This window comes from Ostrinia furnacalis, unplaced genomic scaffold, assembly GCF_004193835.3.
Source record: "Ostrinia furnacalis isolate ACB-3 unplaced genomic scaffold, ASM419383v2 OfSCF0389, whole genome shotgun sequence".
NCBI lineage: Eukaryota > Metazoa > Arthropoda > Insecta > Lepidoptera > Crambidae > Ostrinia > Ostrinia furnacalis.
This window is the reverse complement of record NW_021130628.1, coordinates 1015698-1033558: the sequence shown is the minus strand read 5'-3', so window position 1 is coordinate 1033558 and position 17861 is coordinate 1015698. Positions and strand designations below refer to the sequence as shown.

The 17861-nt window shown below is 37.3% G+C and overlaps 3 protein-coding genes across 3 annotated transcripts; 2 read left to right on the top strand and 1 right to left on the bottom strand.

Annotated features, from left to right (window-relative positions):
• The first annotated feature begins 8629 nt into the window (after nucleotides 1-8629).
• LOC114362438 (phosphoribosyl pyrophosphate synthase-associated protein 1) lies at nucleotides 8630-10305 on the top strand. The gene is made up of 2 exons (XM_028317854.1): nucleotides 8630-8832; nucleotides 9131-10305. The coding sequence occupies exons 1-2, from the start codon at nucleotides 8665-8667 to the stop codon at nucleotides 9434-9436; spliced, it is 474 nt and encodes a 157-aa protein (XP_028173655.1). The 5' UTR covers nucleotides 8630-8664; the 3' UTR covers nucleotides 9437-10305.
• A 1106-nt stretch (nucleotides 10306-11411) lies between these two features.
• LOC114362427 (uncharacterized) lies at nucleotides 11412-15003 on the bottom strand. The gene is made up of 4 exons (XM_028317844.1): nucleotides 14806-15003; nucleotides 14414-14558; nucleotides 12024-12212; nucleotides 11412-11925 (listed from the first exon to the last, which is right to left on the bottom strand). The coding sequence occupies exons 1-4, from the start codon at nucleotides 14864-14866 to the stop codon at nucleotides 11592-11594; spliced, it is 729 nt and encodes a 242-aa protein (XP_028173645.1). The 5' UTR covers nucleotides 14867-15003; the 3' UTR covers nucleotides 11412-11591.
• Nucleotides 15004-15492: 489 nt separating this feature from the next.
• TyrRS-m (Tyrosine--tRNA ligase, mitochondrial) lies at nucleotides 15493-17797 on the top strand. The gene is made up of 8 exons (XM_028317830.1): nucleotides 15493-15829; nucleotides 15920-16067; nucleotides 16148-16326; nucleotides 16451-16667; nucleotides 16748-16826; nucleotides 16925-17200; nucleotides 17280-17468; nucleotides 17619-17797. Exons 1-8 carry the CDS (start codon nucleotides 15693-15695, stop codon nucleotides 17780-17782), a joined length of 1389 nt encoding a protein of 462 aa, XP_028173631.1. The 5' UTR covers nucleotides 15493-15692; the 3' UTR covers nucleotides 17783-17797.
• Nucleotides 17798-17861: the final 64 nt, after the last annotated feature.

Here is a 17861-nt window from a genome sequence, read left to right as displayed (position 1 = left end):
ATTAAATGTATAAAAAATTTAATCGAATTATATTTTCTATAATTATATTTAATTCTAAATGGTGTTGAAGAAATCTAATTTTAATACGATTACTAAAAGGCGTTACCTATTTAAGTGTTCCGAAACAAGTAACGCCCAACAAATGCGTAGAGTTGACAAACCGTTGTAACTTACGAAACAAACAAAACTAGGAAAGTATTAATTCTTTATTACTTCTGTATGAAAAAGCTTTAAAACACCAATGTATTGAAAGTCTCCTGCACCTCATAACGCTTATTTGAAAAGGCATTCCAAAAAAAGTTAAAAAGATAATTGACGAGCGCCGCTCTCAAGTGATTTAATTTCAAAATTTTAAATATCGAACTTGAATTCAAAAAAGAAGACGGTTTAAAATGACAGCATGGTTTACAATATACCGCTAGCGGCTGCGTAAAAAAATACATGAAATGTATGACAGATTGTACAGCGCCCCTAGCGGTTACTTTCAAGAACTAAAATCGATATTTTTACGCACTCACTATCGAGTACGTTTAAAATGTAAACTCACAGGATACAAACACACGGAAGAATTCCGGTTTAAAAGAACTTTTCCGTCGCGTACTCAAGCCAACGATAGTGAGTAGTGTTGTGTTAACGATTTTATCGTACTTCCTTTTGTTTGTAAACTGAACGTGGGAAAACGGCGATGGATAATTACCATCTAAGTTTACACGGCATGAAGACTCGTCTAGATGAGCAATCAAACCAGTCGAAGCAAAAAATATAAAATAAACAGCTTTTACAGAATATTTGTTAGAAACTGTAAGAAATAAGATCAGTAGACCAATAAAAGATACGATTTCACGGGGCTTTTACTGATTTATTAACAATGTTCACGCTTAAATTAATAAATAAAAATGTTGCATATTTTATAACCCTAGTAACATTATTTTGCTGCCTTAAACAAAGATTTGTAAGTAGGTTTTTTAAAATAATATCTATTACTGAATCTTTCATAAGTTATTTTTGTCATAGTTAAATAATCTACCGTGTTTAGTTCCTATGAGGTATTTCGCAAGGATTGCTTAGAAAAACGTCTAGTTTCAAATACTTCTACTTTTGTCTTTTACACCAAACATTAGCCGTGATGATTAAAATGACAGTGCAGATGACGCGTTCCCTATTCGGGAGTTACGTCAACGATTCACAATAGCTGTGAAAGTAAGTATATTAGAAAGCGCAAGTCGGGTCAGCGCACGTATACATTATATCAGACTGGGATTTACATAATATTACACCTTTGTAGGTAACTGGAGCGGCATGGAAATAGGAAAATGTGTTATCCAACGAAGGTCACGTGTTTTTATTCGCATTCTTTATTATGCTGCGGTTTTTGCTATTTATAATCGGTTGGCGCGGTTTTGCAGTTTGTGCGTTTTGGAGTTACGCTACTCTATCAAATTATACAAGCTTCGTATTTAAACTTTTTAGATAATGAATGGTTTTATCGATCCAGGAAATGTTTATGTTACAGTAACACAAAAAGCAAGATAATTATCATGTTAATTGCAACATAAAAAAAATTCTCACGCCGTTAATAGTTTCTATGAAGCCTTGAGTTTTTGCATACTTTGCGGACATCTCATTAGTCTTGTTGCTACAAGCGAGTATGTTTTTGTTGGAAATAAATTGTAATAAGTAATAAGTTTATTGTAATGGGCCCGTGCAAAAAGTGTTAAGTCACAATCACGACACAATGGTCTTCTCACAGACAGGTGAGTCTGCGAACGCTTGTCATGCTCAGTTGACTTGGACACACGGACGGTTGGGATGGCGAACAATTTTGTTTGATAGATTTACTCGACAGCCTAAGACTGCATAGGAGAGTCATTAGTGAATAAAAAAATATTATTTTTTTAAAGAAATAGATATTAGTAATTTGTCCAATACAAAGTCCCGTTAACCCCTTGCGGTAAGCTAATGCTGTAGTCATAATGTTAACTTGAGTAACTTAGTGATTCTGAGGTGATACACATCGAGTATTAAGCTTGAACTACGAATACGAATGTAATAAGTCATTTTATAAATAGATCCATCAAAAGAAATCAATGTCTAAAATACCTTTACCATCTTCCGCTAATAAGATGGTGCCAGCTGGCTTTTGTTTTAACTCGAATGTATCCGAATTTCCTCAGTTTGATTAGTAAATTAGGGTGATATGACCAAAATTATACTGTTTTGCGGTTAACTTAATGACTGGAGCGGTAATTTATCAAAGTCCAGTATTCTTGCGCATTCACTGGCCACCTGTTATAACATATAATATTGTTTTTCGTTTTCTTGGTTATACTCGTATTTTTAATTTTGACCCATTTAATAGAAGGTTGAATCCTCGAGCTAGTTTTATCAAATTGTAAATGAAAAGATTACAATCACATTATTTGTAGCTACATATTTTATGTTCTTTGAGAAGAAAAAACAGAAGTGATCCAGTGTATTTATTCACTTCGTCGTTTCAGCCGAAAGACGTCCACTGCTGGACAAAGGCCTCCCCCAAGGATTTCCACAAAGACCGGTCCTGCGCCGCTTGCATCCAGGTACTTCCCGCGACCTTCACCAGATCGTCGGTCCACCTAGTGGGAGGCCTGCCCACGCTACGTCTTCCAGCTCGTGGTCGCCACTCAAGAACTTTTCTGCCCCAGCGGCCATCAGCTCTTCGAGCTATGTGCCCCGCCCACTGCCACTTGATTTTAGCGATTCTGCGGGCTATGTCAGTCACTCTGGTTCTCCTACGGATCTCCTCATTTCTGATTCGATCACGCAGGGAAACTCCGAGCATAGCACGCTCCATCTCTCTTTGGGTGACCTTGAGCCTTCTTATGAGGCCCATAGTAAGCGACCACACATTTATTCACTTAATCTCAGTATAATAATTGAATAGGCAATCCCGCACTCCTATTTAAAAGTACAATATAGCATAACTAACCCGACTCTAATAAAGAATGAATGTTTATACTCTAAATAAAGTTAAACCCCCGACATTAGACTATATCCAAAACTGTATCATTGCAAAACCCTAATAATTCGCAATATTGCCTCAACACTGCCTTGGCAAGATTTACGAGATTGATACCATTCTGATCACAGTCGAAAGTTGTTAATTCCTAATTGGGCAAGCCTTTGACATCGCTCATTCACTAATAGAAAACCAGTTGGGCGTTACATAGTATTAATTTGCATAATTGAATACCCATAAGTGTTTTAAAGGTCATGTAGAGATGTTGCAATTTGTTTAAACCCAGGGAAGCTGTGTAAACAAAGAAAAGTGAGACAAAATTTACGTAAAACGCCCTAACCCCCTACGAGTACAACCATTTTTTAACTCGTCTTACGAGGCCTGTTGTCAAGCTCCTAAATTTTCAAAAACATTATTTAATTAAGTTGTTCCAACTTAACGTCTGTGTGTCCGGTTAATAGAAGTGTCTCTACAAAAAATGCAAAAAGTTGTTACGTCAAGTAATAAATAACACAAAATGACCTTTTTATCTATAACACGTAAAAGTGCCGATTATTTGGTCATTTCGATTATTTTAAAACGCAATTAATTACAAATATAGTTGCATCATCGCAATAAATTATCGCCGTTAAACTATTAAATACAGTTAGGTAACTAGTAATACAGTTTTGGTATCACTGAAAATACAAGTTATGACGCCGATGATATAAAATTAATTAACAAAAAATTATTATAGGTGTATGATATAAAAAATTCTTTAAACATACATAACCAAACATAGCTCTTTTTAGGGTTCCGTATTTTATGCAGAACAAGGCAGGTATTTGACGCAATTGCACCTAATGGTTAGTGATATGCAGTCTAAGATGGTAACATTGTAAGCGTAGGCCCCACCGATTTTTTATCGGCCGATATTTTAGTCGGGCAGTTAATCAGTATGGGCCATTGGGCATGTATGGAAGAGCGCACATTACACCGTTTGATTCTTCATACAAATTAGAATTGGGCCCAACTTTCGGCCGACGAAAAATCGGTGGTCTGCGCCTAGGCTAAGTGTGCGTGTGCGTATTCATTCTCGCCTTGTGTTAGCATTAAATGTGATATAATTATTCTGTAAATCTTATTTGCTTTGTAAATCGCATGTTCGAGCGGGCAACCCCAAAATTAGTGGGAAAAGTAAATACGTGGATGGCAACACTGACGCTCGAGCATACGATGGCGGATTACGTTTTGATGCGATTGTAAAATGTGATTATTCGAAATAAGAATATTGAGTTCAAATNATGCGGCTTAAGACTAAATGTTCTGAGGGAACTTTCGCGGCTCGCAGGCCAGCGGGATGTTTAGTCTACAAATGATTCTGTTAACTCTTCAAAACAATTCCTAGAATATAGGTTGCTGATCATGCAGCATTGAAGAGTTGGCAGATGTAACTACGTTGTTCAGTGTTGTCAGTTCAAAAACTATGAAAATGGACTTAGTGATTTCTAGAATTGGACCATCCAACTTTGCTCCTATCTATCACCTTTTCAGAGTCTTCGGAAGAAATCAAACCAACGTCTCGCAATACTGCACTTGCAACTGCTGCCGCTGATCGATCGGAAATGTTATAACGATCGCAAATTTCAGCTAAATTAGAAAGCGTCAGTGTGTTCCTTCTGTTCGGCATCACCTGAGTGCCAGAGGTACTTGGTTGGGATTCACCTAATGCACTAACGGATTTTACACTCAACCGAGTTTTTTCTTTTTTATTATATGAAGTCTTTTCTGAAACGGCGTCTTTGGTATATTCTACTGTGTTTTGTTTTCTAGACAATTTCTTTTCCAAACTTTTAGTCTCTTTCTGATCTAAATTTCCAATTGCCATTTTCCTACCACTTCTCTGATCTATTAAAAATTCTCTTTCTAATAATGTTACTTTTTTTTCTTTAGGACAATTACAAGTGCTAAAATCAATACATTTACAACAACAAATATCAAATAGTCCTTGCATGCATTCAATTTTCCATTGTTGTAGTTTTTCGTGAAAGTTGTCTGTTTGTTTTAATTTAGGAAAGCGAATGAAATATAAATATTTATTATAACAGCACTGTAACAATTGTTTTACACGTTGTACCTATTGTAACAACAGGCAAAGAAGCTTTTCTCCAAACTTCGATTAAATCAAGAATAGAATAGAATAAAAATAGAATAGAATATTATTTATTTGGCACAATACACAATAGGTACATGATATAGGCACAATACAAGATTAAAACATAGAAAAAAACAAAAAAGAAAAATAAAATAGATTTTAAGTGCCCTGTGCCAAAAAGGTCCCTGACTCAGCATTAGTCGTGACAAAGATGCCACGACACTGATTTTCAGCAAGGACCTTTGGGGCACTGGGGTCGCCGTAAAAATAAAAAAAAATAAATAAAAGAACAAAGAAACACAGATTATACCTAACATAAATACAAACAATAAAATCATAAAACAACAATATAGTAAAATCTAAGTCTATTGATTATATTTCAATTACACATGATGTAAAAATATTTTTCATTTAATGTACGCAATGTGTGAAACGGGATAGATTTAGTGCTGGGGTATTTCTCAGGTTTAAGAATTTATTTCTCAAAAGAAATTGTACATTTCACTTAAAATGAGAAACAAGGTATTTCAATTATTTATAAAATAAATGTAGGTAGATCTTAAACTAAGGGCGCACGGATTTAATTGTTCACCAAACACAAGACATTCGTCNTACCTGCATGCCAAATTTTAAGCGTCTAACTTACGCGGTTTAGATTTTTTCATACAAATGTTTTTTCCCGCTAACTCCCGTTCCCGTGACAATTTTGCAATATCCTGTTGTAACTAAGCTTTAAATTTACTAAGGTACCTGCATACCAAATTTCAAGCGTCTATCTTACGTGGCTTAGATTTTTTCATACAAATGTTTTTTCTCGCTAATTCCCGTTCCCGTAGGAATTTTGCAATATCCTGTTGTAACTAAGCTTTAAGTTTACTAAGGTACCTGCTTGCCAAATTTCAAGCGTCTAACTTAAGCGGTTTAGATTTTTCATACCAAAGGATTTTCCCGCTAATGCCCGTTCCCGTGGGAATTCCTAAGTATCCTATAACCTGCCCAGGAGTATGAAGAATAATTGTACCAAGTTTCGTCAAAATCCGTCGAGTAGTTTTTGTTTCTATAAGGAACATACAGACAGACAGACAGACAGACAGACAGACAGACAGACAGACAGACAAAAATTTTACTGATTGCATTTTTGGCATCAGTATCGATCACTAATCACCCCTTGATAGTTATTTTGAAAATATATTTCATGTACAGAATTGACCTCTCTACAGATTTATTATAAGTATAGATAGGTAGGTCTGGGATACGGACATTAATTTTGTATCTTTGTAAAGTTTTTCAGAGGAAGTATAATAGTCGTAATGGAAAAGAAGTTTAATTAGTTTGTTTTGCGTTGTTTGTAACTTTTTGAGGTTGGTTTTAGCAGCTGTGCCCCATATTTCAATGAGATAGTCGAGGTGAGGTTTGACCATGGAGTTGTAAATCAAATACCGAACCGGAAGAGGGAAACAATTTGCCACGCCATGCAGTGAACATATCAGAGCAGATAATTTTGATCGAACTTGGTTTATGTGAGGCTGCCATGTTAAGCGATTGTCAAGTATTAGTCCAAGGTACCTTTCTGAGTATATTCTGGTCAAGTGTTCGTCGTTAATGGTTAAAGCTGGGTGATTTTCGATTTCTTTGTTTTTGGCACTAAAAATTATATAATTTGTTTTAGATACATTGATCGTAAGTAAATTTGATTGCAACCAAGAATTGAGTGAGTCTAAGTCTTTTTGTGCCTCTTGAATAATTGGGTTTATTTTGGTGCCGAAGTAAAAAAGACTTGTGTCATCCGCGTATAGTGTAATGTCACCTTTCAGACCAATGTCATTGATGTTGTTTATGTATATTAAGAACAATAACGGCCCCAGGATGGATCCCTGAGGTACTCCGAATGTAATTGGCTGAGGTGTACTTTGAACGTCGTTGATCTTAACAATTTGGTGTCTGTTTGTTAAATAAGACCGAAAAATAGCCAGAGCACTTCCTCTGAGTCCGATTTTATATAGTTTTTGTAGGAGCAGGTCATGACTTATGGTGTCAAAAGCCTTTTTCAGGTCAATGAAAACGCCAAGAGCAATTCGCTTCTCGTCAATGTTTGTCCTTAATTTGGTTACAAGATCGATAGTAGCAGAAAGTGTATTAGATTTACTTCGAAAGCCGTACTGTTTATCGGAAATAAAACCAATTGAATTGAGATAGTCGTTTAGCCTGCTGTAAATAACTTTTTCATAAATTTTAGAGATGATTGGCAATACCGATATCGGGCGGTAGTTACTTGGGTCAGTTTTTTTACCAGATTTGAATATAGGGCTTACTTTTGCCAGTTTGAGTGAGTTGGGAAAGCAACCACTTTCAAGACACTTGTTAATACAAACAATCAAATTTCCAACAATTAATTTTTTAACGCATTTTATTGCCTTACAGCTAATCCCATCAAGACCAGTACTGGTGTTTGGATTAAGATTATCTATAATTTTCGCAATTTCATCCTCTGTAGCTGGTTCTAGATGAGATAAAACTGGGGTTGGCGAGTCGGTGTTTGGGCTGCATGGCCGGGAGTGGGGGTAGTTACTAGTATTTGTAGTTATATTTATATTTTGGATAATTTTATCAGCTAAAATGGCCCCGATGCTTGCAAAAAAGTTGTTGAAAGTTTTACAAATCTCAAAAGTGTCTGTTGTTGGCCCGTTACTTGTGTCTAATTTAGAAGGAGCTGAGCTTGATTTAACTTTGTTACTTGCTAGAGAGTTTATTAGTTTCCACATCTTTAAAGGTTTATCTTTACATTGTACGAAAGCTTTATAGTAATATGCTTTTTTTGCGTTTTGGATCCGTTTTGTAACTTCGTTTCGTTTCTTCAAAAAGTCGTCTTTTATCGCATCGTCATCTGGGTTTTCTTTGTTGTTACGCCATGCATGATTTCGTGAGTGTATGCTTTCAATAATATCCTTAGTAATCCAGTCAGATCTTATTGGATTTTGTATTTTTGTTTTAGTGATTTTGTTTTTCTGTATTGCGTCGGTGAGTATCTTTTGTAGGGATTCGTAATCGGAATTTGAGGCCTTCACAAGCGTGTCCTCGGTAGTTTTGTAAAATGCCTCATAATTTAAAGTTTGGTAGTTTATCTTGGTCCTAACTTGCGGTTTGTAATTTCCAATTTCCAAGTATATTTGTTTATGGTCGGACATTGCGGACTCAATGATAGTTAGGTGAAATTTATGGTTGGTTAAGTTAGTGGAGACATGGTCAAGGGTGGATTTCGTCCGTGGTGTTTCTCTTGTACAATATTTCGGATCAGTGTTGTTTAAAATGTAGATACCATTTTCACGCAGGGTTCTTTTATAAGTTTTGGCAACAACAACAAATTTTTATTCAGAACATTCACCTCTTTTCGTGTTTATGATACGAAAGATCCAAACAAATTGCAGACTGCAAATAAATACGCATACAGCAATGCATAAATGGAACTAAATTTTGAATAAAATACTTTTATGGCCCTCCCATTAAGTTTTTTGAATGTAAAATCCTTTTTATTTGTATGCATCAGCTTGAAAACTGCTTAATAATAATAATAAATGTTTTGTTTTTCAGTGTCGACAGGTCGCGCACTATGGACGTGTCGGTGGGAGTGCCGGTGCACCCCGCCAAGGAGAAGCCGCCAATCAACGTCGTCGGAGATGTAGGCGGGAGAATAGCCATTATGGTGGTATGTATTGATTTAGCTGATTTTTAATTAGTATTTTGAAGATATAGCAAACTCGCCTCTATTATTTCACCGATAAGATGTTATTTGACTTTAATTTCATGTAATTAAATCCTTATAAAATGCTAGCTGATCCAGCAAACGTTAAGACCTGTATGACAAATAGTTTACGTCCTATGCTCAGACTCATAGGTGTTTTGTTACAAAAACTGATAGCAGTGGCGGCGTAGCATAGGTGCTACTGACTGATAGGAGAATACATTTGATGTACAAAATATTTACGCAATCTAAACTTCTTCAGGATGACATGATAGACGACGTCCAATCGTTCGTCGCCGCCGCCGAAGTGCTGAAGGAGTGCGGCGCCTACAAGATATACGTGCTGGCGACCCACGGTCTGCTTTCATCCGATGCGCCTCGGCTCATCGAAGACTCGCCTATCGACGAAGTCGTCGTCACCAACACGGTGCCCCACGAGCTGCAGAAGATGCAGTGCAACAAGATCAAGACCATCGACATATCAGTCCTACTCAGCGAGGCCATCCGACGCATCCACAACAAAGAATCCATGTCATATCTCTTCAAAAACGTCACCCTCGAAGATTAATCCGGTTCAAGTATTTCTAAGTATTATTTTAAGTATTATATCCTTGTTAGTTTCTATAACCATAGCCATCATTACTTTTCCCATGGCATACGCCACTTGAGGCATATGGATTTCTAAGTAAGGATAGTTTTATGATTCCCTTATCGCATTATTCCTTGTTAGCTGATAATTTAATGTTTGTGTAATTAACAAGTGGTAGCGGTTATCCAGCAAGTATGCAGGTTGTTGTGAACAAATAAGTTGTATGGAAATTAACAATAATTATACTTTCAACTTGTGTATGTATGTGCTTTTAGTTGCCGATTAGTAATATGTGTACCTATATTATGGTGGTATGTTTACTTTAAACAGATTACGTAACAGTTCTAAGGATTCAATTAAGCATTTTTCAGATGATCCACCTGAAAGCATTTTAATTTACATCCATTTGTGAAACAGTGTTCAGTCATTAATCGACATTCTTTGTCACAGATTTTATCATTTAAAAAGCATGTTTTTTTAGTCCAAACTTAAGTATACAATCATTGTAAAGGCTAGGAGAGCAAAGCTCAAGAATAATTTGACCAATACTTTATTACGATTTTATAACAGAATTTCAGATCTGTGACGAAGATTGCACCAGTCATGTTATATTATGTGTACTGTTATGTACACAGTCATTTAAAACACCTTTGTACCTTTAAGGGTTATTGAATATTTGTTGTTTGTAAAGAGAATCTGTATTTTATTAATGTTTATTGATAAATTGTCCAAAGCTTTGTGAATAACGAATATGTGACTGTATATATCTTAAACTTGAATATTTACACAAAGTAACTGTATAGTGTATCAGTAGTCATAAAATGCTATTATAATAAATCGTTTTGTGGCATAATTTGTTTTTATTTTTTAATTATTCTCAATTTTTTTTGTGCCAAAGGGACTGAAAACATTTTTAATCTTAAAAATCTACGAAAGCCACACTTTTTACCGATCAGACGTTACTTAGGTCCAGAAGTTCCAGAACCCAGATGTAGATATAATTTTTGTGAGTATTCTAACAAGGAGTAAATGAAAAACAAATGTATAAAGTACACACTGCAACATGCACTGCACTGTACTGCATACTTAAGCCCAAAACGGGAGATTTTTTATGAAGAAAAATATCTCTGAAACATTAATAATTTTATTTATTATAGTATTTTTGTCTAGATGGTCATTCATCATTACCTACACATTGGTCTAAAAAAATAAAAAACACCAACCGAATTGAGAACCTCCTCTTTTTGTTGAAGTCGGTTAATTAATTTTGGCACGGTCTATATGGGATATGGGACACCCTGTAAATAATTTTCACAACAACCTAAGGTTAACCCTTAATCGAATTCAATTTTTAAGAGATAAATAATAATAATTCGTGGCTAGACGCAATGCGCGAGAGCCAAAGAAGAAAAAAAAAAGAGTGGTTACTGAAAATAAAAACAGATCGAGACTTTTAGGTTTTTGTTTGTGGTGTCTTTTAGGCATAAATCTAATTTCTTTGGCCCTAATTTCCTTGTTTTCCGTGGCATAAAATGGCATAGGAAATTATAAAAGACCATTTTTAATTCGGCGTAAAGTCAAATTTTGAGTATTTCTTTAATGGAATAAGTTTGAAATTTTCATTTTAAGAAATGGGTATCAGAATAGATATAGAACAACTTGTTTTTAACTCTTAACTCAATCTACTGTATTTATCTTCCTTAGTTGTGTAAAAAGGTCGTAATGATACAATATTCATTGGTATGTTTGCTTGCGAAGGTACACAAAAATGGGTCGAACAAAAAAAAAGCAAACCACAGAAGAAAACTATATATAACTTTGTTTCTAAAATGAATTATGACACCCCTTTTAGATTTATTAGCTTAGTTTTTGCTACTTAATGCAATGGGAAACTAAAAATAGTTAAAAACAAAAGAATATTTCGTACCAAGGAAATTAGGCAAAATTGACCATTTTTGGCGAAATACCCTTTTGCGGTGGGAAATAATGTCCCTTTATTCATAACGGAATACAAAGTTTCATTAAAGTGGGCAATTATTTTCCATTGTTCAGTAGGTAATTATTACAGTTGACATTATTATAGAAATTATGGCGGTTGCTATAATGTTAATGTAGCCTATTATATTTTGTATCACTACTGTTGCTCCAGGGTTGAGTTAAGTATTGGAGATGTCGAAATTTCGGGGTGGTCGAGTTGTTCTAGGGGTCGGGTTGTTGTAGAAGTCGAGTTGTCGTAGGGCTGAGTTGTCATGGACTCGAGTTGACTGGGTCTGGTTGTCGTAGGGGTTAAGTTATCATGGGGTTGAGTTGACTGGGTCAAGTTGTCCGGGTTGAGTTGTATCGGAGTCGAGTTAGTTGTCGTAGAACTGTTTGACAGTTTTTTATCCATCGGCAGCGTGGGGAAGCTACCATAATTACACATGTCACCTTTACAGCATGTTATATTCCTCTGGCCCGCAAAACGCTTCCTGCAAATGAGTTAAGTCAATGTGATTATCACCTTAAGGAGTTTTATGGGGTTCTAAACTGAAACTGACCCTCCAACTACCCTCAAGACTAAACTCACCTCGGGCCGAATGAATGACACGTGAACTCGTGTTCACTGGAGGTAGAGCAGCCACGTGACTGCTGTGAGACACCGTCTAATGTGAGCACCGTTGCCTTATAGCAGTACAGCCCATCGTCGCACACGCTCAGAGTGTCCGCAGCGCAGTCCACGGACTTACAATTGTGGCATTTGTATAGTGTTTCGGACCTGGAAAACGGATGGATTCTATTGCCTAAACTTAAAAAATCATTCAATGTCAATAATTTCAGCCTAAATACCGGCCTTTTGTGAAGCTGTGTGTATTGTGGATGGCGTCCACTGGACGCAGCGCTATGTGAATTCATACAAAGCAAACCAAAATCCAGCAGTACCGTCAGATGCGCAGGAAAATCTACCGCAGCACGCGGAAAGACAAAAGGCTGTGGGCTGACGGGGTTGCTGACAAGGCCCAACTCGCTGCTAACACTGGCAATCTGAGAGAGCTGTACAAAGCGACGAAAACCTTGGCAGGAAGTAGCAGACCAAAGAAGAAGCCTCTTAAGTCAAGTGATGGAGAGCTTATTGTGTCGTCTGAAGGGCAACTGCAGCGATGGCGTGAACACTTTCAGGAGGTCTTCCGCCCTACCTTGACTACAGCCACCACCACGCCTGAGCCTCCGCAGCACACCTCTACTCCACCTAGGCTGCTCGACATCAATGTGGAACCACCATCACACGACGAAGTGGCCAAAGCTATCCTATCCCTCAAGATTGGCAAGGCCCCAGGACTCGACCTTATCACCGCAGAAATGCTGAGAGTCGACGTAAACTCCGCCGCCGACGTTCTGACACCTCTCATCGAAAACATCTGGATGGAAGAGGAACTCCCAGACGACTGGAATAAGGGGCTTTTAATTACTGTGCCAAAGAAAGGGGATCTAAGCCAGTGTAGCAATTGGAGAGGTATCACTTTGCTCTCGATACCGTCAAAGGTTTTCTGCAAGATTATCTTGGATAGGTTATCGGGGGCCGTTGAACCTCTTTTGCGTAGGGAACAGGCTGGCTTCCGCCCGAACCGCTCGTGTACCGACCAGATCAATACTTTGCGTATCATTTTGGAGCAGGCATCAGAATGGCAAAGGGAAGTCTACCTAACCTTTGTAGACTTTGAAAAAGCCTTTGATACGCTGAAGTGGGCAAGTATATGGTCGCGACTCGCTGACATTGGTGTCCCGCCGAAAATCATCGACCTACTGAAGGCCATCTACAGGAAATATTCTTGTACGGTGACTCACGACGGCCTCATCTCCGAAGACATCGAGGTGCATGCGGGCGTCCGGCAAGGCTGCCTGCTTTCGCCCCTTCTCTTTCTGGTTGTCTTGGATGGAGTCATGAATCGCGCATATCAAGACCAACGGCGTGGAATAGAGTGGGGTATAATCGGAGTCTTAGAAGACTTAGATTATGCCGATGACCTCTGTTTGCTGAGCCACACGCATCACGATATGCAGTCCAAACTTGATGACCTACATCGAGAAGCGGGTATCACAGGGCTCAAAATTAACTGCCGGAAGACCCAAGAGATGCGATCTGGTGTGAGAAATTGCACGCCATTACGGATTGGTGCAGAGGATGTGGCACGAGTCCACAATTTCACCTACCTCGGGAGCGTCGTGTCAGAAACTGGAGGTACTGAAGAGGACATCACTTCGCGCATTGCCAAGGCCAGAGCTACCTTCGCACAACTTCGCCCCATATGGCAGTCACGGAAATTGACCCGAAGGGTCAAGATCAAAATATTCGGGTCCAACGTTAAATCCGTTCTGCTCTATGGGTGTGAAACGTGGAAGGTCACCAAGGTTATCTCGCACCAGCTGCAGGTCTTCATCAACCGCTGCCTTCGCCGAATTCTCGGCATATACTGGCCCGAGAAAATCTCCAACATCGAACTATTGGAACGCTGCCACGAAATTCCGATCGACCAGCAGATCAAGCGCCGCAAGTGGAACTGGATTGGCCACACTCTCCGAAGGGACCCCGATCACATCCCTAAGCAGGCTCTGGATTGGAATCCCCAAGGAAAACGCAAACGTGGTCGACCCAGGCAAACTTGGCGGCGCACTGTAGCGGACGAGGCGAAGAAGATCGGCAAAACCTGGAGCGAGATCAAGCGAGAAGCTCAAGACCGAACGAGATGGAGGACTATTGTGGACGCCCTCTGCCCCATCTAGGGGACATAGGACCATAAGTCAAGTAAGTCAAACCAAAATCCGGCATTGCAGTGCGTCCGGCATGGGCCAATCAATCACGAGTGCTTTTATGCTTATACACTGGATTATTTTACAAAGTTTTGGGTTATTTAGGCTCCTAAAATAGAAAATACCTACTACAGACAGTTATATTTGTTCTGAATAATAATGTTCTGCTACCTCAGAAATGACCACAATTTGGGTGTGTTGTTGCGATGGACCACCACGTTATCAAATATTTTCTGTTCATTAAGACGATTGTCTGTAGACTGGGTGGTGCTGAGTGTCGTATCATCTACATTCAGCACATCCACACCATGGATACCTGAGGGAGGAGATAGGTAGGTATTACTTATTTTTTTAGTTTAACGTTAACCACTTGTACAATATTTTTATAAGAAAATTCGCTTCATTTAATGTTATGTAGCCCATTAAACTGTGCTTTAATTGTCCATAAGTCAGCCAGCACGCAGTGTTTAATTACCTATATTGCCATGTTTTGCTAACTGCTGTAAGAATGTAGGCCTATTCTGTAGTAGGTACTGTAAATATACGCGGACCAAATTACTTACCTCTACAAATATTTATAAATAAATAAAATGAGTATAAATATCCCAATACAATGCAAGCCATTATTTTGAAATTAGATCACTGGAAAAAACTACTCATAAACTTAATTGTGTTGTTCAACACGATATTAACTGTATTATTTTTGAACTAGGTACCGTACTACTCACAGATATGTGTGTGGTACTACTAATTTCATAATAATAAGAGATAACACTATCAACAATGGTCTTGTTGGCCTTGATATTCAAATTATTTTGTGTTTTATAATATGTGTAGGTAGGCGTTTCCGTTTTTATTTCTTTGACTTGTAATCCACTAGCCTTTTCCCATACAAATTGTTGCAAGATACGAGCTTTTTCTGTGCCTATTCCTTGTACTCATGCATGACTCTGAAATATTAGCTATTTACCTACTTTACTTCAAATATATTTTGATTGGAAGACCCCCGAATTAATTAAAGACGCCAAGTACATTATTTCGATTAATTAACTTAAAAAAACATTTAGAATTAATTGAATTAAATTCAAATTGCGAAAATCTTAGAATTAGAACAAACATATTAGGGGTTAAATCGATAGGTGAGAACTTGAGAGCCTCGCTCGGCTTGATATCGGAAACAACCTGTATAATCTTGACACTCCGATTTTTTTGACTGACGACTGCTCTGTGAATTTGACAAGGTATGTCATAATCAGCTGTGGTTTCCCCAAAATCCAAATGAGCTGAGGTTGAGTCCAAAAATCTAAAATAACATTGAATTATGTAATTTGGTTTATGTCGCATAATAACATAGCTTTCGGCTGTAATTTTTGCGATTCCAGTTTGTAGTGTTCATTTAGATATTATATAAAAAAAAAATAGTTTATAGGTTATAAAAGTTATCATCAAAATGAAAATACTCCAAAACATACTATCTGCTTCTAAATGTTCTTGGATGTGGTCATGTAAACGATTTCATAGTAGTAAAAATGTTTTGAAATTGAGTGAGCGTGGCATGTACCAAGACATGTTTCCTAACAATGCTGCGTAAGTTTGTTTATAAAAAGTTTTATGAACTTTAATTTTACCCCTGGTCATGCTTCATTTACAAACATCAAAAAAATATTAACTTTTCAGAAATGAGATAATCGATCTAGTATGTAAATCCCCACAATGTGTCTACGCTGGTTTTGACCCAACAGCAAACAGTCTGCATGTTGGTAACCTGCTTGTGATAATAAACCTTTTGCACTGGCAACGTGGGGGTCACAATGTTATTGCACTGGTGAGTAAATATTCATAAAGTACCATGTAAAAAAATACCAACAGCCAGTCAACCTAAATTAATTGCATACCTGATTTCAGTTGGGCGGTGCAACTGGACACATAGGTGACCCCAGTGGGAAAACTTCAGACAGAGTTGCATTGCAAAGTGAAACCATTCAACAGAATATTATTGGAATCAAGAAAAACCTTGAAACAGTATTTGAGAACCACCAAAAATATATTTGGTCAAAAGAAGAATCAAAACTTCAACCAATTAGGTAACAGAATGTAAACCATAATGGAAGTTCCATTTGTAAGATTCCAGTCTCATCCATACAGCATTTTTTATAATTATTTTCAGTTATTTTTATTATTAAAATATATTTTTTCTGCTCCTACCAGGATAGTCAACAATGAAAGTTGGTACAGAAACATAGATTCAATACAGTTTGTAAGCGAAATTGGCCGCAACTTCAGAATGGGGACCATGCTGCTAAAACATAGTGTTCAAACTCGAATAAACTCTGAAGTTGGTATGAGCTTCACCGAGTTTGCTTATCAGGTCTTCCAATCTTATGACTGGTTGCATTTATTAAAGGAATACGATTGTAGATTTCAGGTAAGTGTTCTTATTCATTTATGAACTACATAGTAAATTTCTATTAGAGTTGTAGAGACTAAAAAAATATTTTTGTACAGATTGGTGGAAGTGACCAGATGGGAAATATTAGTGCAGGTCATGAGTTAATCAGTAGAACAGCCAAACAGGATGTTTATGGTAAGTCTGACTCTGAAAACTTTTAGATATCAAAGATATTTAATAGTTTCATATTTCTGTTTGAGCCAAGGAAGTTCTGATTTGATTTTCTTTTGCAGGTCTAACACTACCACTTGTGACCACCGAAGAAGGCGACAAATTTGGAAAATCTGCTGGCAATGCTATTTGGTTGGATGCACAAAAGACTAGCCCATTCGGCTTATACCAGTTTTTCATCAGAACCAAAGATTCAGAAGTGGAAAAACTATTGAAACTGTTCTCATTTTATAGTTTAGGAGAAATTAAGGATATCATGTTCAAACATCAACAACACCCAGAGCAAAGATATCCTCAGACATGTTTAGCTGACCAGTTGACCACTTTGGTCCATGGAAGTAAGGATTAGCAAATACTCGAAATTAATTGCGTCATTGTGCCCATAATAGGTGCTTACATAATAATGTTTATTTTCAGAGGAAGGTTTAGAGCAAGCATTACGAGCGACAGACGCGATATACAGTAAGGATGTGAAATCACTAGTAGCATTGAGTTCAACTGAATTGGAACAAGTGTTTAGTGGAGCTCCTATTGTTACCCTTCTGTTATCGCCAGGAATTACTGTACTGGAACTGGGAATGAAGGCCAATTGCTTCCCTACAGAAAGTAAGAATAAGTTATATTCTGTAATGCTATAAATAAATGATTACATAAGGTCAATCAGGCATACTCTGCCAGTTAACCTTTGGATTAAGTATTGTTTTTCTAATATCTTGTGTATTAAATAATACATTTTAGAATATCTGTTTGTTTCAGGTGATGCCATTAGAATAATTGAAGCAGGTGGTTTTTACATAAATCACCAGAGAATAAAGAAAATAGAGGAAGTTATAACACAATCTGCTCACATTCTACCCAATTTAACATCTTTACTTAGAGTTGGAAAACGAAATTATTATATTGTTAAGTGGCAGACATAAATGTTTTAAAAACTATTTCTTGTTTTAATAGCATTGAATGGGCACTAGTTTCCCTGATCCTAGCGGATACAAAGAAAAC